The sequence below is a fragment of the Littorina saxatilis genome, linkage group LG12 (assembly GCF_037325665.1).
Source record: "Littorina saxatilis isolate snail1 linkage group LG12, US_GU_Lsax_2.0, whole genome shotgun sequence".
NCBI classification, from domain to species: domain Eukaryota; kingdom Metazoa; phylum Mollusca; class Gastropoda; order Littorinimorpha; family Littorinidae; genus Littorina; species Littorina saxatilis.
In genome coordinates, this window is record NC_090256.1 from 22370026 (window position 1) to 22396102 (window position 26077).

General features: G+C 43.2%; 1 protein-coding gene across 1 annotated transcript in view; it reads right to left on the minus strand.

Moving 5' to 3' along the window:
- Positions 1–26077, minus strand: part of LOC138983045 (uncharacterized) — a 47705-nt gene that overhangs the window by 16711 nt on the left and 4917 nt on the right. Inside the window, exons 2-3 of the mRNA XM_070356447.1 lie at positions 23812–24289; positions 4137–5106 (exon numbers count right to left, since the gene is read on the minus strand). Coding sequence (XP_070212548.1) covers positions 4137–5106; positions 23812–24289 — 1448 coding nt within the window. The remainder of the gene's footprint in view (positions 1–4136; positions 5107–23811; positions 24290–26077) is intronic.

A 26077-nucleotide genomic window follows, 5' to 3' on the forward strand; every position in this document is an offset into this window, starting at 1 on the left:
GGGATGAGGCGTGTGTTTGTGCATACTCTAAAAATACGACTATGGCTGCACCATTGGAACCCCTTTCATGACCGTGCCTAAACATGGCAAAATACGGTATAAAGGAGTTAGTTTGATTTTACGTTGGAACGTTCTTTTATGCGGAGTTCCATTCTACGTTTTCAAAGTCGCACACACAACTAATCCCCCCTCCCCCCCCCCCCCCCATGTTCTACAACATGTTTTGGCCCTGTTGATCTCTGATCAACCTTTTTTTCTTGTCTTCATTGCGCTGGCTGTAAAATCCCTCACGCGGAGGTGTTCAAGTTTCAGACAGGCCAGACACAGGTTGTCCCGGAGGTAAATAGGAGTTTAAAGGAAGAGGAGGAGGAGAAGAAGACAGAAATTGAAATATCTCCCCCATGTCTGTATGAGCGTCTGTTTGTTTTCGCTCTTGCTGCTCTGTCTGTCTGACTGTCTGTTTGTCAGTCTCTCAGTAACCCCCTCTCCCTACCCCTGTCCCCAGTCCCCGAAAATTTGAACACGGTGGAGCTATATATATACTGTCAGTGTCAGCAGTCTGATGATGACCTGTGTGAGGGGAGAAAGCAGAAAGAGGAATGAGTGGTTTTGGGGGTGTGGTTGGAGAGGGGGTGGGGGTGGTCGTGGCGAAGAAAGAGAATAGAATCAGGGCAGGGGTTCTCAGGAACATCCGGGCACTTTAGTCTGTACGCGGCGGTCGACGTAACCGACATAAACATATCGGTGATGGATAGCAAAGGTCAGAAGACACGCCACATTCCCGCAGGTGAGTAAGTAGGCCTACTGCTATTACCCTGCTTTTGGCTTACACGGCGTCCCTGTCCAAGATTTTATTTTCTCTTGTTCCCTCTTGTTAAAGATCGCACATACTTGCTCTCGTCAGTTTTGTTCCTTACTGTTTCCTCTTGTCATCCATGTCTTGTTCCTGATATCGTCCCCTCTTGCCTCGCCAGCATTTTGAAAACGAGTTTCGTCGACGATTCATTGAGATAAGTTAATCAGGTTATCTGTATCATAAGTGTTTGTCTGTCTGTCTGCTTCAAAGGCCTCTGGGTGGACGACCTGTAAATGTAACGCCTTTTGTCATAGATTAAACGTTCGAATAACCTTTCTTTTTACATTTAGTCAAGTTTTGACTATATGTTTTAACATAGAGGGGGAATCGAGACGAGGGTCGTGGTGTATGTGTGTGTGTGTGTGTGTGTGTGTGTGTGTGTGTGTGTGTGTCTGTCTGTGTGTGTGTGTGTGTAGAGCGATTCAGACTAAACTACTGGACCGATCTTTATGAAATTTGACATGAGAGTTCCTGGGAATGATATCCCCGGACGTTTTTTTTCTTTTTTTCGATAAATGTCTTTCATGACGTCATATCCGGCTTTTTGTAAAAGTTGAGGCGGCACTGTCACACCCTTATTTTTCAATCAAATTGATTGAAATTTTGGCCAAGCAATCTTCGACGAAGGCCGGACTTCGGTATTGCATTTCAGTTTGGTGGCTTAAAAATTAATTAATGACTTTGGTCATTAAAAATCTGAAAATTGTAAAAAAAAAAATTGTTTTTATAAAACGATCCAAATTTACGTTCATCTTATTCTTCATCATTTTCTGATTCCAAAAACATATAAATATGTTATATTTGGATAAAAAAAAAACAAGCTCTGAAAATTAAAAATATAAAAATTATGATCAAAATTAAATTTCCGAAATCGTTTTAGAAACTATTTCATCTTATTCCTTGTCGGTTCCTGATTCCAAAAACATATAGATATGATATGTTTGGATTAAAAACACGCTCAGAAAGTTAAAACGAAGAGAGGTACAGTAAAGCGTGCAATGAAGCACAGCGCAACCGCTACCCGGCCAAACAGGCTCGTCACTTTCACTGCCTTTTCACTAGCGGCGGACTACGTTCATTTTCATTTCTGTGAGTTCCACAGCTTGACTAAATGTAGTAATTTCGCCTTACGCGACTTGTTGTTTTTATTTTTTATTGTCTACCCTGTTGTTCTCTAAATCTTGTTATTTTAGTCTTGTTCCCTCTTGTTATCTCGGTCATGTTCTCATCTCCTTCTCAGTCTAGCCCCGAGGGACCACTCAGTATTCTTTTTGCCATCACCATAAGTGCTCCGCTCAGCTACTGCATTTAACTAAATGTTGCTGTATGTTTGCTTGCTCGTTGGCATTTACTGTCCCACAGACATGCAGGCGACATACACAGATGTAGACAACGATACACATAGTTCACCAAACACAAACACTTCATAGGCAGGCACAGGAATACATGTCTAGCAAAACAAAGAACAGTCAAAGCGCAGCCTAGAATATATATATACGTGGTTAAATGGACAGTGAGTCAGAAGGGACAGACAAGTAATGCCGAGTCGGACACAGCCAGACAGACAAACTGACAGACGCACATATATATCGATGTCGTCATGGAATTTTAACTAGCCCTAACTCAATTCTTGGCAATTTTGATTTTTGTGTGTTTTAGACTAAGTAAATCATCCTCCATGAGAAATATTCGCTTCAATACGACTGACAATGCATGATTTAACATTAGGCTGTTATCTTTCTATCCATACCAGGAACGAACGTAAACACTATTTCATAATACAAATAATCAGGTTCTCCTGAAAAACTATTTAAAACGAGTAGCACCAACAACGACGTCGATGTCCAGAGAGTGCTAACAGTTCTTACACATACAATGTAATAAAAAATCAGCATATATCCTCCTCGCTCCCCTCTCACCCTTAACCCTGCTGGCCCTTTTTACGTGTTTGCCTGTGTGTCTCTATGCTTGATTGTCTGTGTGAATGCGAGTCCTTAGCCCGTCTACATATATCCTGTGTGTCTCTATGCTTGATTGTCTGTGTGAATGCGAGTCCTTAGCCCGTCTACATATATCCTGTGTGTCTCTATGCTTGATTGTCTGTGTGAATGCGAGTCCTTAGCCCGTCTACATATATCCTGTGTGTCTCTATGCTTGATTGTCTGTGTGAATGCGAGTCCTTAGCCCGTCTACATATATCCTGTGTGTCTCTATGCTTGATTGTCTGTGTGAATGCGAGTCCTTAGCCCGTCTACATATATCCTGTGTGTCTCTATGCTTGATTGTCTGTGTGAATGCGAGTCCTTAGCCCGTCTACATATATCCTGTGTGTCTCTATGCTTGATTGTCTGTGTGAATGCGAGTCCTTAGCCCGTCTACATATATCCTGTGTGTCTCTATGCTTGATTGTCTGTGTGAATGCGAGTCCTTAGCCCGTCTACATATATCCTGTGTGTCTCTATGCTTGATTGTCTGTGTGAATGCGAGTCCTTAGCCCGTCTACATATATCCTGTGTGTCTCTATGCTTGATTGTCTGTGTGAATGCGAGTCCTTAGCCCGTCTACATATATCCTGATCTGTGCGTCCACTGTGTCCGTTTGTTTCACTTTCCATTAAAGGCCCATTCCGCCTCGTAAAAACAGTTCACATCACTGTCTCAGCTCTGGTCAGACTTTAACATGAACTAAGGCCATCCTTCCGCTAAGTCACATACCAAACATTAACACCTTGACTGCTGGTTTGGGTGAGTTGGAATTTTGTGAAGAATTAATTTTCGAATAAGGTACCAGTGCCTTTTACGAAATCTTTTTTTTTTAAATGTGCTCGGAGAGCACCCAGGCTGTATATTTTGTGTATGTGACTAAATGGAGGGATGGTCTTATACCATGTAAAAACCTGGCCTGAACTGAGACAGTGAAGCGAACTGTTTTCTATCCTTCACAGCACGTTCACACCGAGTACCAAACTGATTCCGCGCCTGTGTAACTCCTAATGCCGGTCCTACCGTATGCAACTCCCACCTCAAACCTTTATATCACCCCCTTCCCATCCAGCCGTGTAACTAGCATAACACGTACAGCCCGTACAACCCACCTGGCTCAGCCAAACGCTTGGTGAGGATAGGCAGGATTTCCTGTTCCTGTACTGGGGGTTGGGCACTTGGCTAACAACCCAGTCCCTTACAAAATTAAAACATTATGGAAACAGCAACAAAGGAAATCAACACTGCTTCGTGTGGCGGGCTTCCAGAGTCATCGGAAGACAACCCAGAACACTCACCTGGCTCAGCCAACAGCTTGGTCAAGGCTGGCATGATCTTCTGCAGTTTGACGTTGGTCTCGTAGATGACGTCAAGGGCCTCCGCTTGCGTCACCGAGCCCGCCGAGCCCTGACGTCGTTCCTGGGCCTGCGACTGCGGGATCTCGTTGCCACGGGGACGATTCCAGTGCATGGTGAACAGCGAGCGCTTGGCCAGCTCCAGAGTGCGGTTGGTGAGTCGCTCCACGTGCTGCATGTTGTGGAAGATGTAGGGGATCCAGCCCGTGTTGGACGCGATGGCCTCCACGATGTTGAAGATGGTCTTGGTGGTGTTCTGCAGGTGGCGGATCTCCCCTGTGGTGCTCTGGCCCCCGTTGGGACCCTGACCTGAAGCGGCCTTGGTCGGGAGGAGAAGACCCTCGCTGAACCTCGCGCGCACATCCTCCAAGCGCACGACCTCCTCGTGCAGGGATCCCACCGCCTTGGTGAGCGAGGTGGAGGAGAGCTGTGCCAGGTCCGTCATGACGTCCAGCAGCTGCGTGCCGTTCTTGGCCAGCTCAGCTAGCACCTTGAGGGACTCCTCAGCCACCCCTCGCACCGACCCGCCTCCCAGTAGCCCTCCAGGAGACTTGGGGGAACCTCCGCGGCTGCCCACACCGTGGAAACCTGTGGCTCCGAACTTGGACGCGTGAGGCTTGTGTCCCAGCTTGGTCCTAGTGACAGGACCGCTGGAGAACGGCAGCTGCCTGCGCTGGGTGTTGCTATTGCTGTCAGAGTCCACGGGCTCTACCACGTTGGTGATCTCCTGTTCCTTGGAGTCCGTGCGGAGCTCGTTGTCGTCGTCGTCAATAGGGAAAGCTGGGACGTTGTTGACCTGCTGGTCGTGGTCGCCTTCAGGATCATTGGTGACGAGTTCTTCTGGGAAGAGAATCTCTCCGTCGTCTGGTGTCAGCAGTCCGCTGGCCTCCAGTACGTCGTAGCGAAGTCGTGTCTGAGGAGAAGGATAAGTATCAATCACACTTGAAAAGGCTTGACTTGATTAAATAGTTCATTCATTGAAAAAAATGTTACCATGACCTGAACATGAGTGGCATGAACACACACACAATTTGGGAAGGATTCGTTCAGAAATGGCCGTATAGCGTTGACAAAAATGACGCAGACAGGCATACACGCAGATAGACAGACACGCAAACAGACAGACAGACAGACAGACAGACAGACAGACAGACAGATAGACAGACGGACAGACGGACAGAAAGACAAATACATTGGATATAAATCCATCTCAACAGATGATGCCGTTCGACCTTTTGATCTATACAGACCTCGTTAGGAGCAAAATCTTTTCTTACATTTATGCCAAACACCAACACCGCAAGCGACATTCTTTCTACTTTAGCGAGAGAACTGTACAGTTCAGTAAAGACAGATTTATGATCAAAATACAAAGAGAGAAAACTATAATTATGTTAATTTGTGCCTGTGAACATCAACATTCTCCGGCACTCTAAGACTGTTGCCGAAAACAAAGAAGCGAACGCATAAGGACTGGGTGGCCGAGTGGTAAACGCACTTGCCTCGGAAGCGAGAGGTTGCGAGTTCGACCCTGGGTCAGGGCGTTAGCAATTTTCTCCCCCCTTTCCTAACCTAGGTGGTGGGTTCAAGTGCTAGTCTTTTGGATGAGACGAAAAATCGAGGTCCCTTCGTGTACACTACATTGGGGTGTGCACGTTAAAGATCCCACGATTGACAAAAGGGTCTTTCCTGGCAAAATTGTATAGGCATAGATACAAATGTCCACCAAATACCCGTGTGACTTGGAATAATAGGCCGTGAAAAGTAAATATTCGCCTTAAGAATAAGAATAAGAATAAGAATAAGAATAAGAATACTTTATTATCTCATAGAGAAATTCAGGGGTGGTACATAACAATAATACAAACAAGACATTGATTTTACATAAAACATATAGCACTATATAACATGGACATCTTTAAAGCACTGCGCTTACATATTCTCGCACACCTACGCGTATAACGAACTATGGCTAAACATCATTGCAAAATATCATAACATACAATATATCGCAGGAAATATACGGTTGTACATAAAACCAATACGGTTGTACATAAAAACAAACATTACTACTGATTGCACTGGCAGAATAGGGGCTGAGTCGGGTATGTGGATGTGTTTACATGTTGATAAGGGTGATGGCTTAATTGGCTTGAGATTTACTGGCCGATGTGAATGCGGGGTATATTGAGTAAAAAATTCCATCTCACACGGCAGAAATTAATATGTAAAGCGCTTCGAGAACGTCAAGCGCTATATAAATCGCCCCATACATACATAACTGTTACACTGAGTGTTATGGAAACACGAGAGTAATAGATTCGTGTTAGCGGGGCATCATGAGGTAACTACCTAGACCAAAGCAGCTGTTGTTATTGAAGAAAATAAGCACGGTTTGTTTAGGTCAACAACTTAACTGCCTTCAGAAAGCCCACCAGCTGTCGGCGTGGAAGATCATGACGATAAATGCAAGACTAAACAGTCTAGTGACATCCTGCTTGCTGCCGCGCGAGCCGAGAAAATGTTCTCTCTTTATCTTCACTGCGCTGGCTGCAAAACCCCTCCGCGCGGAGGTGTTTTCAGACACATCAGACACAGGGTGTAAAGGAGTTGGCAGTCAAGATGTACATTTCATGTCTGTCATGGCAATTTTCATCATAGTCAATTGGCTTTGATGAACCTGGGTGCCAGGTGAGGGCAACGATGCGATAAATAATAGCTTAAATCTAGACGCCACGATTTGCTCAAACATACAACCCCAGTGTGGATATTAAAGGACCATACCATGCTGTTTTAGCGTCAAAAACGCTTCGAATCGTGTTCCTGCGCGACCGAACACTCCCCGATGTGTGCAGTTAGTTAGAAAACCGCTTTTTTGCCGTCTTCAACAATGTTTGGTTTATTTCGGAATCTTCTAAGGCCGTAATCCGACGATTTTTGTGCCTGAAGCGACGCATTTCTTCCCCAAAACGACCCGCCATCGTGTCTCGTTTTCTTCGCGAGACTGACTGGCAGAACTCTTGGCTTATGAATAAATTATCCGTGACGTCATACAGTGTCAAGATGGCGAGTGTGCATGCCGATGTGGCATGCATTCACCTACTTTTTGTTGTAATTACGTTTGCTCAAGTCATTGCACGATGTAAAAAGAAGTAAACCGTGTTTTTATCGTGGCACCTTGTTGTGACCCGTTTTGTGGAGCGTTAATATTTTTACGTGAAATTCACGTGCTCCTTGTTCAGTTGTTGTGACCTGGTTTCGGTCGGAGCGTCACAAACTGCGTCGTTTAGTCTTAGAACACCGTGAGATTCACGTGCTATTTTCCGTGTTTTGATTTTGAGGTGAGCCCTGCGAATCTGCGTTGCAAGTTTTAGAATACGTGTGACTCACGTGTTTTTAGCTTTGTGATGTCAGCTAGTTCCTTGATGTTCTTTCTGTTAAATATACCGTTTTAAGTTTTGAGCATGCACGGAGTGCGTGATCGGTTACTGATTGGTTGTAAAATAGTAGTTTCACCCGATTCTGTCTTAGGAATGTTGTTGGTTGGTCAATCCGGTGACCTTTGACTTTTGAATAACTATTCCATGTTAGGTTTTTGTTTCCATAAATACCGCTGCTTGACTCCTGTCTCGTCAGTCGATCTGAGGGTTTTAGGAAGCGTTTGGTTTTGATGTAAACGTATGAAGGTTATCAAGTGAACCAACGGAGTGTTTCTTATGTTTTAACGTCAACGTAATGTTCTTGGAGACAGTTGTTTCTCAAGTGTGAATCGTTTTGTGCCCTTCGTTTGTGAGGCAACACGTTTTTGGTACTGCTGGTCAACCCACACAGCGCATAAGGTAATTTTGTTGTTACTTGTTTGTGTTGTGTTTTGGTCGCCATTTTGTAATTACTTTGTGAGTTGTTTATGTATAACGTGAGTTGAAAGTCTGACTTGTTGTAGTGTTTCTTTATTGTGTGTTCAACTGTTCTAGTGTTGTGAACGTACAGCAATGTTTTGTAGACGCTAGAAAGTCGCTAATGTTTATAATGATAACTTGTGTTTTCTGTGGTTAACGAAGTTCGAAGTGAAACGTTTTCTCCGACTTTTTCAGCCTTACGTTAAAAGAATTTAGGTAAAAGAAGCTTGCGGTCTGTGGTGATCGTTTGTAAACGGGCTTATTTCTTGTAACGTTATTGAGGGAAAGTGGATGAGTAAATATCTTGTTTGTGACTTTGATTAACGCAGGAACGTTGTCGTTAGACTTTTTTGGTATGACAGTTTGCTTTGTATTCCTGGCCTGATGAGTCAACGTTTTTGTATTTTTCTGAAAGTAGCCATTTTGGTTTTAAACGTATGTATGCTAAGTTTCTTGAGTATTCTTAGTGCTTATGGTATTGTTGAACGTACGGAACGTAATTCTTTATTGTTGTTGAACGTACAGAACGTAACTCTTTATTGTTGTTGAAGGACTAACCAACGAGTGTTTGGTAATTGTAACTTTCTTGTCTGTTTGTCTTCGCCTGTCATGTGATTGTTTATTTTTCTTGTATTTACTTCTCGTGTTTTGTTAATGCACTTGATACTTTTGCCATGTCTAATAATTTGTTTTCTTTTCTCTTTTTCTTTCTGTTCATAAGTTTTTTACCGCAATAAGTAGTATCGCAATACGTAGTATCGCATTACGTGGTACTGTAACTATATATCTATACATTACTGATCCCTAGTGTCAGATGTAAAATAATAAACCAGTACTTTTGCGCGTTATCGCTTGTAACCTGTGTTTGTCATTTCGTATGAACAATATGTAGTACCAGCCTCGCTCACGAAGGCGCGCACAGTAAAAAACTTTAGTTGCTGTCGCCCAGTAAAAAACTTTAGTTGCTGTCGTCCAGTGAAAGAATTTTAGCTAAAGTAAACAAACTTAGCTGCTGACGCCCAGTAAAGAACTTTTGTTATTGACGCTCAATGAACGTAAACGTAGCTGTTGATAACCAGCAAAAGACTTTATTGTTACCTGTCACTGTGTTAGTGAACCATAGTTTGACATAGATCAACTTGTCGGTTAGAGATCTTCCTACTCCGTATCCGGCGCATTTTTTGTGACTTTTGTGTATTATCCCAAACGACCCTCAGATCGATTCATTTTACTTTATAACCAGATAAACCTTATGTATGTTTTTAGTGCTTTTGAATAAGCGAACATTGTAATGGAGAAGATTCCAGCAGATAAACCATTGGAAGCTTCAGGTTATGACGTTAACGGCGATGAAGATGAACATTCTCAAAGGCCTAGGCGTGACATTAAGCCTACTGAAAAAGGTAGAGAGTACCAGATTGAGATCAAAACTAGAAACTTCGCAAGACAACGAACATTCTTGGAACGAGCAATCGGTGAGATAGTCACAGAGCTTAACCAAGAAACTCCTAATCAAGAGTCGTTAACCAGTCAAAAACAAATTGTTTTGAGCATGTACAAGGATCTTGGTGACATAGAGAAAGGTCTTCGTAGTATTGGTAGCGGTGAAACCATTCAGGAAAGTTGGGATGATGTTCAGAGAACAGTTCAGAACATTATGTTTGACATTGATCGAGCTCTTGACAGACAAACGACTAGTGTGCAGGTGGCTAAGGAGCCTACTTCCAGGCATAGCAGTGTTACACCTAGCGTTGGGTCATCCACCCACAAGTCAGCCAGTGGTAAGACTGCCAGCCATAAAGCAGCTAGCATTACGTCAGCCATCCACAAGTCAGCTAGCCACAAGTCAGGTAGCAGGAGATCAGGTAGCCAAGTAGCTTCTCGCGCCGAGTCTCTCCGCTCTAAAAGTGTTAGCTCTGAAGACACTAAATTGGCTCTTAAACTAGAGGCTGCTTCCCTGGCCATAAAAGTGGAAGGTGACGCAATAAAGGAAGCTCAGTTTAGTGAACTGGATCTCTTACAACAACAATATGCTGAGAGAACAGCAGCTAGGCAGACTGAGGAAGCTGAGAGAACTGCAGCTAGGCAGACTGAGGAAGCTGAGAGAACTGCAGCTAGGCAGACTGAGGAAGCTGAGAGAACTGCAGCTAGGCAGGCCGAAGACACAGCTAGGCAGGCTAAGGAAGCTGAGAGAATAGCAGCTAGACAGGCCGAGGACGCAGCTGAAGCAGCTCTTGAAGATATTAAACAGAAAAAGGCTTTGAGACATTCAGTCCACCGAATTGAAAATTAGCTTAAGAGAACAACAAGCTATGTTACAAGTATTGGAACAAGGTGAATCCGTTCAGCAGGATCTCCCTGATCTACCGTCAGTTGATTTGTTGAACACTAGGTTCCACCCTCGTCCTTTCGTTCCCTTGTATAGTCTTGTAGCCCCTCCTCTAAACAATGAACAAACAGCGATAGGAATAGGGACAGGTGCTGCCGTCATTGCTGACCAAGGGACACACCAGCCAGCCTTGGACGCCGCGTCTGTTCCTGTCTGCCAAGCTGCCGTCATTGCTGATCAAAGGACACACCAGCCAGCCATGGACTTCACGTCTGTTCCTGTCTGCCAAGCCGCCAGCACCCATGACATCTCGACTGTCAACGTCAACGCTGCTGTCACCAACTTCGTCGCAGGAACCACAACGACTGAGCCACAACAGCACGCGTTACCTGTCGTGGACCTCGTCGTTGGAGTCAGCGCCTCGACAAGCGCCGCTACTACCAACAACGCCACCTACGAGGCGTACGGACCTCAACGTAGAGAGGATGTCAACGCCCCCCATCACGTCGGAATGAGCGCTCCTTTCGTCCATCAGGAGCCCTTCACACCTAACTACACGACGGCTGCAACTACATCCTCCATGCGGCCTACAGCGCTGCTGACCACACTGCAGCACCCTCTCGGTGCATACACTGGTCAGCCGCCTCTGCACAACGTTGGACACTCAACGACAAGCGTCACAGGCTCTCGCCCGCCTGATCTCGACCACACAGGTTGGTCCTATCACCTACCAGAGACAAGGGAAGGTGATGAGACGCAAGAACGACACACCTACTTCCCAGAAGAACGTCACCAACGCATGGACCACAGACGTTTTCAAGTGACCCCACCCTGTTTCCCCTATGATACCCACCTACATCCCAAACCAGAGCCTTTCGTGCCCACATTCCTGGACCCACATCAGACCACCCCCAAAGTTATTTGGGGAAACGAAAACGCAAGGCCCCCTGCGTACATGAACTTTGACAAGGAATGTCATGCAGATCGTCCATTTGCCTCCTACCCCCCGTCTGCGTACTACCAACGTCCACTTGCTACTCCTGCCAAGCAGGACACTCCTATGGACTCTCTCGCCAAAACCCTATCAGACGCTCTGATGATCAACCGTTTGCCGATGCAGGAGCCGTGCATTTTTGTTGGTGACCCTCTCCAATATCCAATTTGGAGGTCGTCGTTTTCGTTCCTCATCGAGAGACAGAACATAACCAGCAGTGAGAAGTTATTGTATCTGCAACGGTACATCGGAGGTCAAGCAAAGGAGGCCGTGACCGGCTTCTTTCTGCTGAGAGAAGGTGATGCCTACGAGAGAGCCATGGAAGTGCTGGAAAATCGGTTCGGCAACTCATACGTAGTTTCGCAAGCTTTCCGGACCAAGCTGGACGAATGGACCCCAGTCAAAAGCAAAGATCCCAAGGGACTCAGAAGTCTGGCCGATTTCTTGCAGCAATGTTCCGTTGCTGCCCAGGAAGTTGGTGGACTGAGCATCCTGGATGATGCCCAGTACTTACGGAAGATCGTCGGAAAGCTCCCAGACTGGATGAGTCACAGATGGTCTAGAACAGTTGCTCGAACTAAGGTTGAAAAGAAGAGGTATCCTCTGTTCAATGAACTCGTGTCGTTCGTTACCCTCGAAGCAGACATTTCTAACGACCCTGTTTTCGGCTTGACAAGTGCATCGGGGACACCAAGAAAGTTCACAACGAACCTGTCAACCCTGACAGAGGATGTCACCGCATGTCTGCACTGTCAACTTCCGGACCATGACGCTGGGACATGTAAGGAACTCATAGTGAAGCCTCTGGTTGAGATACGAGATTTTCTGTTCAAGAACCGTATCTGCTACGGATGTCTGAGAAGCAAGGATCACCAGAGCCGTCAATGTAAGCAGAAACAGACGTGCAAGAAGTGCAAGAAGGCTCACCCCACTTGTCTTCATGATGACAATTTCAAATATCAGAACAGTATGAGTGAAAACAAAGGGGCGAGTGAACACAAGAACAATTACCGTACCTCTGCTGCTGACGTTCAAGAGCCACTGTCATCGTCGACCCCTACGGTGTCTGCTCTTAAGGCCAGCGAGGAAAACAGCATCGGTTTCACGTCTATGATCGTTCCCGTTCTCGTTTCCAGTGACTCTAACCCCAACGTAGAGGTGCTGACGTACGCACTACTGGACACTATGTCCAACGCCACTTTTGTAGTGCAGTCAGTGGCTGAAGAAGTTAAAGCCAAATCGCAGCCGACTACACTCAGGGTCTCCACACTGACTGAGGACAATGCTGTGGTCTCCGGCAGGAAGTACTCTGGATTGCGTGTCCGCTCTCCTACCTCCAGTGAGTTTGTCAGGCTCCCTTCTGCCATCTCACGACCTTATCTGACCGTTGACCCCACTCATATCCCCACCTCAGAGACTGTCAAAGCTTACCCACATCTCCAACACCTGTCTCCAAAACTGCCCCCCTTGTACCCTGACTGTGAAGCAGGCCTCCTCATCGGCTACGACTGCGCTGAAGCCCTCATGCCCCTAAACGTTGTCCAAGGACTGCCATTTGCAGTAGAGACTAAGTTAGGTTGGAGCATCGTCGGCAAGGCACCGCATTCCGTCGCCTTTGATGGCATAGCCTCGTCCATGCGCGTCATCGTCAAGCCAGGATCGAGGGAAGAAGAACGTGTAGCTCACGTCTACAAGGTACAGGTGGACGAAGTCTCGTGTACTGACCCATTACATGTTATGGAAAGAGACTTTGCAAGTGACTCAGGATCCATGTCCCAGGACGATGTAAAGTTCAAGAAGATCGTGAAGGTCAACGAAGCTGGTCACTTCGAGATGCTCTTACCATTTCGACCAGAGAAACCGTTCCTCCCCGACAACAGAGGTGCCGCAGTCAAGCATCTGAAGGGCCTGAAACGCCAGTTCAAGAAAAGGCGTGGGTACCGTGATGACTGCGTCAAGTTCATGAAATTACTCTTGTACGGACTGATCGTGACGTGTTTTGCCTCTAGGGCAATCCACATTGAAACCCTGGATGACATGTCAAGTGATTCCTTCATCAACGCCCTACGCATTGTTGTCTCCATGCGAGGAAACATATCACGCATTTGGTGTGACAAAGGAACGAACTTTGTAGGTGCATGCAATGAGTTCAAACTGGCATGGAAGGAGATGGACTCTGAACGACTGACATCAAAGATGCTGGAAAGCAAATGTGAGTTCAGGTTCAACCCCCCTGCAGCTAGTCACATGGGTGGCGTTTGGGAGCGTCAGATCCGAACGGTACGCAGCATCCTGAATGGTCTTCTCAGAAGATCAGGCCAGCGTCTCACTACCTCATCACTTCGTACGTTCCTATACGAGGTGATGGCCATCGTGAACAGTCGACCACTGTCTGTCGAGTCATTGGAATCGGCAGATGGACCACGCCCTTTGACCCCCAACCACGTCCTCACCATGAAGTCAGGTGCCATCCTTCCGCCCCCTGGTGTGTTTGAAGATCCAGACCTGTACGCCAGGAAACGTTGGCGCTGTGTCCAGCGGATGGCAGACGAATTCTGGCTGCTATGGAAGAGCCAGTACCTTTCACTTTTGCAGAAACGTCGTGTCTGGCAACGTCCCCAGGCAAACGTACAGGTGGGAGATGTTGTTGTCTTGCATGACCAGAACTTGTGCAGATCAGAGTGGTGCATGGCTCGTGTAGTCGAAGTGATGCCGGGATCTGATGGACTGGTCAGACGAGTGAAAGTGCATGTTGGAACTAAGGCTCTTGACAATCACGGCCGTCCCACTGGTGATAGTCGCATATTAGAGCGACCTATTCACAAAATGACTGTGTTAGTTGATCGTGAAAATCACAAAGACAAAGCTGTGTAAGCGAACTGAAAGAACATTGAACTTTGGAGTGTTTTTCCAATTTGACAGTTGTTGATTGTTGCGGTTTGTTTTTATACCAGATGATGTAACGGACATTTATGTTTTAAGTGGTGCGTTTTCTTTATGCCGTCGAGTAAATGACCAGTGGCATTTAGTTGAAACGAGATGTGTTGAGACACTGAAAGTGATTGAACCATAATATTGTTGTGTAAATGTTTTGCAACACAATGATTTTGAGTTGTAAATTTGAAATGTCTAAATCTGCGTTATTCTTCTTTTGATATAAGGAACATGTTTGTACAAAGGTTTTTGAAGTAAATTATATTAATATAATTTCCGGTGGGAGTGTGCATGCCGATGTGGCATGCATTCACCTACTTTTTGTTGTAATTACGTTTGCTCAAGTCATTGCACGATGTAAAAAGAAGTAAACCGTGTTTTTATCGTGGCACCTTGTTGTGACCCGTTTTGTGGAGCGTTAATATTTTTACGTGAAATTCACGTGCTCCTTGTTCAGTTGTTGTGACCTGGTTTTGGTCGGAGCGTCACAAACTGCGTCGTTTAGTCTTAGAACACCGTGAGATTCACGTGCTATTTTCCGTGTTTTGATTTTGAGGTGAGCCCTGCGAATCTGCGTTGCAAGTTTTAGAATACGTGTGACTCACGTGTTTTTAGCTTTGTGATGTCAGCTAGTTCCTTGATGTTCTTTCTGTTAAATATACCGTTTTAAGTTTTGAGCATGCACGGAGTGCGTGATCGGTTACTGATTGGTTGTAAAATAGTAGTTTCACCCGATTCTGTCTTAGGAATGTTGTTGGTTGGTCAATCCGGTGACCTTTGACTTTTGAATAACTATTCCATGTTAGGTTTTTGTTTCCATAAATACCGCTGCTTGACTCCTGTCTCGTCAGTCGATCTGAGGGTTTTAGGAAGCGTTTGGTTTTGATGTAAACGTATGAAGGTTATCAAGTGAACCAACGGAGTGTTTCTTATGTTTTAACGTCAACGTAATGTTCTTGGAGACAGTTGTTTCTCAAGTGTGAATCGTTTTGTGCCCTTCGTTTGTGAGGCAACACGTTTTTGGTACTGCTGGTCAACCCACACAGCGCATAAGGTAATTTTGTTGTTACTTGTTTGTGTTGTGTTTTGGTCGCCATTTTGTAATTACTTTGTGAGTTGTTTATGTATAACGTGAGTTGAAAGTCTGACTTGTTGTAGTGTTTCTTTATTGTGTGTTCAACTGTTCTAGTGTTGTGAACGTACAGCAATGTTTTGTAGACGCTAGAAAGTCGCTAATGTTTATAATGATAACTTGTGTTTTCTGTGGTTAACGAAGTTCGAAGTGAAACGTTTTCTCCGACTTTTTCAGCCTTACGTTAAAAGAATTTAGGTAAAAGAAGCTTGCGGTCTGTGGTGATCGTTTGTAAACGGGCTTATTTCTTGTAACGTTATTGAGGGAAAGTGGATGAGTAAATATCTTGTTTGTGACTTTGATTAACGCAGGAACGTTGTCGTTAGACTTTTTTGGTATGACAGTTTGCTTTGTATTCCTGGCCTGATGAGTCAACGTTTTTGTATTTTTCTGAAAGTAGCCATTTTGGTTTTAAACGTATGTATGCTAAGTTTCTTGAGTATTCTTAGTGCTTATGGTATTGTTGAACGTACGGAACGTAATTCTTTATTGTTGTTGAACGTACAGAACGTAACTCTTTATTGTTGTTGAAGGACTAACCAACGAGTGTTTGGTAATTGTAACTTTCTTGTCTGTTTGTCTTCGCCTGTCATGTGATTGTTTATTTTTCTTGTATTTACTTCTCGTGTTTTGTTAATGCACTTGATACTTTTGCCATGTCTAATAATTTGTTTTCTTTTCTCTTTTTCTTTCTGTTCATAAGTTTTTTACCGCAATAAGTAGTATCGCAATACGTAGTATCGCATTACGTGGTACTGTAACTATATATCTATACATTACTGATCCCTAGTGTCAGATGTAAAATAATAAACCAGTACTTTTGCGCGTTATCGCTTGTAACCTGTGTTTGTCATTTCGTATGAACAATATGTAGTACCAGCCTCGCTCACGAAGGCGCGCACAGCGAGTGCTGCACCAACAAGCGTAACTGCAGACGAAATTGAACCGTACATGTTCGAACCACTCGCTTCTCCGCTAGAATCATGCATGGAAGATGAGGAGGCCACTTCCAGCAGTGGTGAGAACAGTGACGACAAAAATTGCGACTCTGTTTGTCTCAGCGATCAAAGGTAAACACGCCCGCTCTCTGTGCTGAATGAACTTATCGTCTGCTTTCGAGTCTGTGCTATTTTTTCACTCTCGTCTTTTTGCTCATGATTGTTTGTGTACTGAAATGTCAACGCACTCGCGAATAGGTGTGATATTGTGTAAGTGTTCATGCATTGCATTCACGAGTGAAAGAACAACAGCTCATCGCAGTTTTAACTGTTCTTGATTTCAGAGACTGGTGTCAGAGTGGCTGTGTGGGAGGGGCAGAAGAGGAGAGAGAGGAAGCTACCCTGAGGTACATTGTACAATGAAAACTTGCAGGGGAGCAAGAATGCATCACCAGCCACGAAGGTGTACATACAACTTTTTTTGAGGTGCCTATATTTGTTTGATTTTTAAATGTATTTATTTGTTGTTGTTTTTAAAGGCTACCAAGAAAATTTAAACTGAACAACTGTTGTCATTTAAATTTGTAACACTCAGTCGCATATAGTTTCACACACATGTACACCTTCGTGGTTGGTGATGAATTCTTGCTCCCCTGCAAGTTTTCATTCTACAATTAATTAACTCACTTGCATGATCACAGAAAAAGTTTGCTCTTCACATTGTTCTGTTGTTGTTGTTGTTACATTTAGTCAAGTTTTGACTAAATGTTTTAACGTAGAGGGGGAATCGAAACGTCGTGGTGTGTGTGTGTGTGTGTGTGTGTGTGTGTGTGTGTGTGTCTGTCTGTCTGTCTGTCTGTCTGTCTGTGCGTGTGTAGAGCGATTCCGACCAAACTGCTGGACCGATCTTTATGAAATTTGACATGAGAGTTCCTGGGAATGATATCCCCGGACGTTTTTTTCTTTTTTTCGATAAATGTCTTTCATGACGTCATATCCGGCTTTTTGTAAAGGTTTTTGTTTTCAAACAAATTGATTGAAATTTTGGCCAAGCAATCTTCGACGAAGGCCGGACTTCGGTATTGCATTTCAGCTTGGTGGCTTAAAAATTAATTAATGACTTTGGTCATTAAAAATCTGAAAATTGTAAAAAAAAATTTTTTTTATAAAACGATCCCAATTTACGTTCATCTTATTATTCATCATTTCCTGATTCTAAAAACATATAAATATGTTATATTTGGATTAAAAACAAGCTCTGAAAATTAAAAATATAAAAATTATGATCAAAATTAAATTTTCGAAATCAATTTAAAAACACTTTTATCTTATTCCTTGTCGGTTCCTGATTCCAAAAACATATAGATATGATATGTTTGGATTAAAAACACGCTCAGAAAGTCAAAACGAAGAGAGGTACAGTAAAGCGTGCTATGAAGCACAGCGCAACCGCTACCGCGCCAAACAGGCTCGTAACTTTCACTAGCGGCGGACTACGTTCAGTTTCATTCCAGTGTGGGTTCCACAGCTTGACTAAATGTAGTAATTTCGCCTTACGCGACTTGGTTTTATAATGTAATCATTGTAACATCAACACTCAGTAATAACCAATATTACAACACAATCACTTTTTTCATCAGAACTCACTCACATACTATTAAACCCTGGTTTATGGACACTTGCATTTGTACTTTGCATGGGAAAGCAGCCTGAATTTCAGGTGAACTTTAATAAAAGAAGATTTAGATATATGTATGTTGCTCTAGATGCATGTTTTAATAAATAATAATGACATTCAGGAAAGTAAAAGGACTGTTGAAATTTGCTGTTGTAAAATGTCTGATGATTAGGGTTCTGTTGCACATTTAGTGAATTGACTGTACCAATTGCTGTTATTATTTACACCCAATCAGTGCATCCACATGATATTATGTAGCTTAAATTAAAGAAAATGTTTTGATGTGTTCAGGACATACAGACAAGTTGCATACTGACTTGCCGAAAGAACAGGAAAGTTCTTCCTGCCTGTCTGGTCGCTGCCATCAGAGACCTCTTTCTGTCACAGAGCTACACAGGCTTCAAATATGTCACATAAATAAAAGGTACATTACATCTTTCAACTGGGGTGTGTGTGTGTGTGTGTGTGGGGGGGGGTGCATAACTATTGCATACTTAAGGTCGGCTTAAACTGCAAACAGAAATGTGGAGCTTGCGTAACAATTCTTGCTTTGTCAGATTTGGAGATAGGCAGCCTCAGTCTATATAGTTGGTCGCCAGTTGAGGCGTCCTGCTTGGTGACAACTTGAGCTTTGTCAACTGGTCTAGCTGTAGCAGTCAAAGTCTGGGCACTGTTGCATTGTAGTCTCGCTGTGTATGCAGAGCTTTGTTGTAGCTGCCATAGGCCAGTGTTGCCATAGGCCAGTGTTAGGATCACCACCTCCTCAAACAGCTCGTTCAGATAACCTGATGAAAAAGTAAGGTGTGAGGGTAGAATGTCAAAACTTAAGCTCGAAGTTTAAAACAAGAGAAGGGGAAAAACCTATACATGCTAATATCACCTGTAGATTTTCATATATGTCAAAGAAAAAATCTCAGTGAGGTAATCTTGAGTAGTAAATGTTAAAATGTTTTTGTTTACCTTTTATTATCCAGGCTCGTGGTTCATCAGACAAGTCACTGTGAAGGCATTTCAGGAAGCTTGTGCTGACATGGTTGTTTTCCACTTAGCCTTCACCTCTTCCACTCGCCTGGACCCTCCGGTGTATATTGGGCACAGTATTCACACTTCTTTCCAACGCCTGTTTTAGACAGAAAATAAAGTTACCACAATCAACAGAACTTTCACTGGAGAATGGGCATAATTCTTTCATACTTTCTTTCTCATAGCTTATTTTTTGTTTTTATAATCTCTTCATTACACTAAATAACATCCATCTTAAGATCTATTTTGAGCCTTAATTTAAGTTGACTAGTAATGTATTTATTTTTATAATGAACAAACTAGAGTATGTATGTGGATATGTGTGTGATGGTGCTGGTGTGGATATGTGTGGTTTGGGTTATGTGTGTACTGATGTGTACATTTTATGTGTTTTGTATGTTTTGCGAGTGCGATTTTATGTGATGTTATTCTGTACACCAGCCAAAACAAAATGTCTGGTATATTAGATAATAAATGCACCTTTAAACTTATTAGCGACTACACCCTCCAGTCCCCCTCCCCCATTACACCCTACACTTTTAACATTGTATAAAAAATCATGTCCCAATATAGGTCCCTAGTTACCTGGGAGGACGTTAAGCCCCATAATCAACATCAACAACGTATTGAATTGAATTGAAAAGCTGGGGTTAGGAGGTCTAACTTCTTGAATTAAAGTGTTTTTTTCTCATGTGCATGTAGTTTTTTATTTGCTTGAAATCATGGTGTATTCTGGTTGTAAGAGAAGAGTCAATTTCCTTGTAAGCCTGCAAAATTAAGATTTGTCATTTTTGAAGTACATTTTTGTAAGAGTCCAAAATAGTCCAGGATAAGGAGGAAATCTGAAACATTGCATAGTTTTTTTTTGCCTATGTAGACACAAAAAGTACTTAGAGCACTTTTTTCCCCCCAAGAGAGCATAGCTTAGTTTTAATTATTTTAATGCCACTGTTAGCAAGAGGAGTACTACAGACAGCAATCAAACAGTGGATTTTTTCTGTAGACATTGTTATTTCTGTTTAGGTGTTTCAGTAGTTTTCTATGCGGATAAATCATGCTGCATGATCACTAGAAACAATCCAGCTCTATAGCATGCAAGTTTTTTAAAGTTTTTTTTACCATGTTACTCTGAGAGAAAAAAACAACCCACAGAGATAAAGTTGAACTGGCTCTTCCTACAATCAATTTTTTGATGTGGATGATGATGTCCGTACATGTACTTGGTTGTATTATTTTGCTAGACTATTTGTTTCTGTTAGATATATCTGCTCACAGGATTGTTGTTCATAATTTGACATTACATTTACTGCTGATCAAAATGTATTGTTGGAATAGGTCTGCTTAATATTCTGACTGCAGTTTTTTAATAAAATCAAAGAACACAGATGTTTTAAGTATCAAAGTGCTTTTCACACACACACACACACACACACACACACACACACACACACATACACTCACACACTATGAGTATGACTGCAAACATGAATTTGTACTTGTATTACTGTATTACAGAACCTGATCTGAAAAAAAGGACAACAGCAAATTATTCATGCAAGCTTGCTGTATTAACGATTTCTTTATCCATTTAATAAAACACTGAATTAAAAGATAACAACGTGTGTGTGTTTGTGTGAATGTCTGTGTATATGGACGGACACTGATTAAACCTGAGACTCATCGATTACCCCTGAGATGAGTGAGTGTAAAAGAGGGAGAGAGAGGGAGCTTTAAGGTGGGTGCATGGGGACGGACATGTAGTAACAGATATATGTTTTAATCTGTAATCTTAACACATGTGCCTAAACTTAGGAACAGATGCCATTCCACCACAAATACTGTCAGTCTCACAAAAACGCCCAGTGACACTGAACCCCTATCCCTTACAGAACACATTCAGTATACATGTACTCACTTCCTTTTGTCTGCGTTTAGTGAAAGCAAATCGTTCTGATGACATTGGTATCCGGTTTCTGACCTCCTGTGAGTGGTCAACAATTGTCGGAACTGGAACTGCGTTAGGCAACAGCTGTTTTGTGTGTGCCAGGTTTTCTTGCCGGCTTAACTGCGTTCGCATTGGAAGAAAGTGTCGCGAAACACAGCACATCGTGTTGACCGTTTCCAGTTAATCAGTCTTGCTGCAGAAGTTGTAAGCCCATCGGAAAAAGGTGACAACTGATGCCTGAACCTTTTTTCTATACTTCATAGCTATCAGCATCCGTGCGCATTCCTTCGGCGTGTTGTTGATGCTCGATGTAGGCAAACGCCCACTTGAGCGTAAGCTGTAACTTTCGGTTTCCGGACACTAGATGACGTCACATCGTGTAGCAGACGAATTTGGCGGGTTTCGAAGAAAACATTTTTAATTAAATCACAATGATACAGCTACAAATCGGTGAATTTCTTTACATTTTTGGCATCTTCAGGTGCATTTCTCTAACTTTCAGTCATCGGTTAGTGGTTCTAATAACCTTTAAATAAGCATGGTCTGGACCTTTAATTAAATGAAAGTGGGTGAATTAGCTTTAGAGAGCCACCTCTCTCCGATACAAGAGACAAAAAAGGAGTACAGGACGGATAATGCCCTGTATGACGCCGCAACCTAGTAACACTATCAAGTACAGGAAGAAGGGAAGGTACTCAACGGAAGTATTCCAACCCAACCCTCCGAAGAGTGCTCTTTGTTTGAAGCTTTGAAACATTTCGTTTTGCAAAAGGAAGGCAGTCTTTTTGCGCAGTAGCAGATTTGTATGATATTATATATAATAACTTTGGAAGCGATCTGAGGGCCTTTTTTCTTAGATATTATCCCTTTAAACTTCTGCAAATTGCCAAACCTTTCATGGCCACTTTGGCAAAGAAAATAAATCTTATCGACGACCCTGCACTTAGGAAGGAATCTGACAGCTGACAAAAAAGTGCAGAAAACATGGCAGCAGGGTTGAAGAGCTTGCACCTATATAGAGAAAAAACACCTCCCAAAATTCCAACTGCATCACACGCTAAACTCATTCCAACTGCCTCTCTGAAGTTTTTGGCGAGGAGAACATCAAGTGTTTTAATTTGTCCCTTACCTTCCCAACTTTTCTCAGGTAAAATAAAACACCTGCTGTGAAGCAGTGGGGATGAGTTAGCGTTTCCTCTTTCCCTAATCCTCCGACTTTACAATGGATGGACCATCTGGACTGGTACTTCTTTGCGCTTTCATTCTGACTTGTGTGCGTGTGTGCGCATGTACAGGGTGACCCAAATAAAAGAGTACCCAAACAAAACGTCATAAATTGAAAACAAATAAAGCAATCTTCATAAAATTTATTTACACACACAAGTAGCCTCTGCATGATTTGCACAGAAAATGTTAGCGTTCTAGCTTGTCTTTCAGGAAAGTTATGCTCATTCTACAGAACATGCTCCAAATGGCCTTCCCCGGATTTAAATCCCCCAGATTTCTATCTTTGGGTGTTCCTGAAAGACAACGTCTACAGGAACAACCCACAGACAATCACAGAACTCAAGAGAGCCATCACAACAACCATTCGCGGAATCTCGCAACAGGAGTGTGTGCGGGTGATTGATAACTTTGCGCGGCGAGTTCAAGTTTGCCTGCAGCGGCGCGGAGGCCATTTGGAGCATGTTCTGTAGAATGAGCATAACTTTCCTGAAAGACAAGCTAGAACGCTAACATTTTTTGTGCAAATCATGCAGAGGCTACTTGTGTGTGTAAATACATTTTATAAAGATTGCTTTATTTTTTTTCAATTTATGACGTTTTGTTTGGGTACTCTTTTTGGGGGGTCACCCTGTAGTTCAAAAGGAGGGCAAGTGTGCGAGAGAGGATAGGTGGTAAAGGGGGAGGGAGAGAGAGAGAGAGAGAGAGAGAGTGTGTGTGTGTGTGTGTGAGTGTGTGTGTGTGCGTGCGCATGTGTGCGGTGTGTGTGTGTGTTGTGTGTGTGTGTGTGTGTGTGTGTATGTGTGTGTGTGTGAAAGCAGCCATATACACATGCGTGTGTCTGCGGCCGGGTGTGCATGTTTACAAAAAGAGGGAAAGTAAGTGATCCAATAGACAGAAATATCATATATGTCGGCATGAATGTCACGAGTGCATGTGCGTGGGCGTGTGTTTTTATTTTCCCTGCAGCTGCCGCCAGTTTCTAAACTGAGAACATTGAAATTAGTTCTTTATTTAGCTGCACTTCGTACCCAATTTCCTCCCGTCTTGGCTCATGAATATAAACGCGCCCTCCTAACCCTAGAGGAAAGGGATAGGCAAAGATCTACGATAAGATTTCGTTACTTTTAAAGATACCATCCTTTCCGTGTAACACTCAAGCAAATCACAACAGCAATGTCCATCCAGGTTTTCATGTGGACAACAGCTTGTTACAACTTGGACATACATATATATGTATAAAGAAACACAACCAACCGTTCAACATACTCACCAGAAAGAAATGACAGAAGACGAACAGAATGATCGAAAGAAAGAAAAAAAGTTAACACACAAACCAAACACGCAGCACAGTCACCAGAAAGGAATGACAAACGACAACAAACAGACTAAGAAAGAAAGACAGAAAGATACATGTCGAAAGCAAAAGGAAAGAAACACAAACAATACGCAGAGCAACCAACCATCCAACCAACCAAATACAACCACACCAACCAAACCCACGGTCACCAGGGCGTCTCACCTGTTCTTGAGCCATGGACTCCGTGCTTGCCAGCAAGCGTTCCATCATGGCGCCGGTGTGACGGAAGTAGGCCACCGCGTCCATTACGTTCGTCGTCATGTTAGCCAGCATCCTCATCACCCTCTCCCCCTCCCTCCGCTGCCCTCCTCCTCCTCCTCCTCCTCCCCCACCACCACCTCCCGCACCTCCTCGCCCTGCCCCAGAGTCCACCTTGGAACGGTTGTATCCAAGACGACCTCGAGGTCTCTGGAGGTTCTCCGGCCCGGGAGATGACCTGACTAGAGGATCATCTGTGGCTGGCGGATCGACAAGGTCTTCTTCGTCCGCTTCTCCTCCTTCTTCAGAGAGTTGTGATGATTCTTCTTCGTCTTCCAGTTCCTCGCTGCTCTCGCCTCCAGCGTTGATGAGGTCGACGAAGTGGCTGTGTGTCTGGCGCTTCATCTCAGCGAACCTCAGGTCTATGCGCTCTTCTAGAGGCCTGCAAGAGAAGGAATCATTAATGACTTTACAGATACTTGCCATGACAGGGAGATAAAATGTATGTTTCACGCCCTCACGACAGAGCCATTGGGGACATGTCAGTGAGACACTTGCTATGACAGATCCGTCTTGACTTTTATATATATATATGTTACAGTAAATTCATCAAACCAGTAAATTTGTAAATTTACTGAAATTTTCAGTAAATTTGTAAATTTCCTGGGTGTCAAACTCAGTAAATTTGTAAACTTCCTGAATTTTTCAGTAAATTGGTAAATTTACGGAGTGAATTTACAAATTGACTGGTTTGATGAATTTACTGTAACATATGTATATATGCGCTAAGGGCATGGATTGAATATAAACACACAAAACAAAACAAAAAGCTGAGATTATTTCTGTGCTGAGCGGGACTTCATTGTCCAAAATGACACCTGTGTCGACGATCACTCTTCAGCTGTGCATGTTTCCCACGAAGCGTTTATCCGTCGTCAGTTTGAAGCTGCAGTATGTTGGCACACGATCTGTCTTTTTCCTGTTTTACGTTTAGTCAAGTTTTGACTAAATATTTTAACGTAGAGGGGGGAATCGAGACGAGGGTCGTGGTGTGTGTGTGTGTGTGTGTGTGTGTGTGTGTGTGTGTGTGTGTGTGTGTGTGTGTGTGTGTGTGTGCGTGTGTGTGTGTGTGTGTGTGGGTGTGTGTAGAGCGATTCAGAGAAAACTACTGGACCGATCTTCATGAAACTTGACATGAGAGATCCTGAGTATGGTATCTCCAGATTTATTTTTTCATTTTGTTTTATAAATAGCTCTGATGACGTCATATCCGGCTTTTCGTGAAAGTTGAGGCGGCACTGTCACGCTCTCATTTTTCAACCAAATTGGTTGAAATTTTGGTCAAGTAATCTTCGACGAAGCCCGGACTTTGGTATTGCATTTCAGCTTGGAGGCTTACAAATTAATTAATGAGTTTGCTCATTAAAGTTGTCATTAAAATCGATTTTTTGCAAACAGACTTAAAATTGATTGCATCGTATTCTTCATCATATTCTGAATCTAAAAATATATACATATGTCATGTTTACTCTTAAAATGTGATCACAATTAACGAAAAAACAGATTAATTAGTCTTACAATACAAATTTAAGAAATCGATCCAAAAATGATTTCATCTTATTTTTTATCATGTCCTGAATCCAAAAACATATAGATATGATAGGCTGTATTCAAAACAAGCTCCGAAAGTTAACAAGAATACAGAAAAGCGCGCTTTCCTGCTTAGCACAATACGCTACCGCGCTATTCTGGCGTGTTAATTTCACTGCGTTTTGCACGTGGAAGGTGAGCGATTTCCTTCTCGCGGGGATTGACGAAGCTGTACTGTCTTGATGAAAAACTACAGTGCGTTCAGTTTCATTCCGTGAGTTCGACAGCTTGACTAAAATAAATGTAGTAATTTCGCCTCGCGCGACTTGTTCTACAGTTAATTTTGAATTTCAGAACTAAAAGCTTCATTCTTCATGTGAATATGCTCATAGCACGCATGAGGCGTTTAAGTGTCTTGATACAAGACTAGGCTTGGCCAGAGGATATTGCACGGAGGAAAAGATCAGATTTGATCCACAATATATATTTATGCTGAACAACTTCGGACCCCCTCCAGAAAAATAGAAAGTTTAAATGTTGGCATCGGGTAATTGTTATGATTGCAATAAGTGTATGAAATTAAGTGGGGAAAAAAGGGAGAGAAAAACGGACAATAAAAATGCGGGTTTGAAGCTGTATT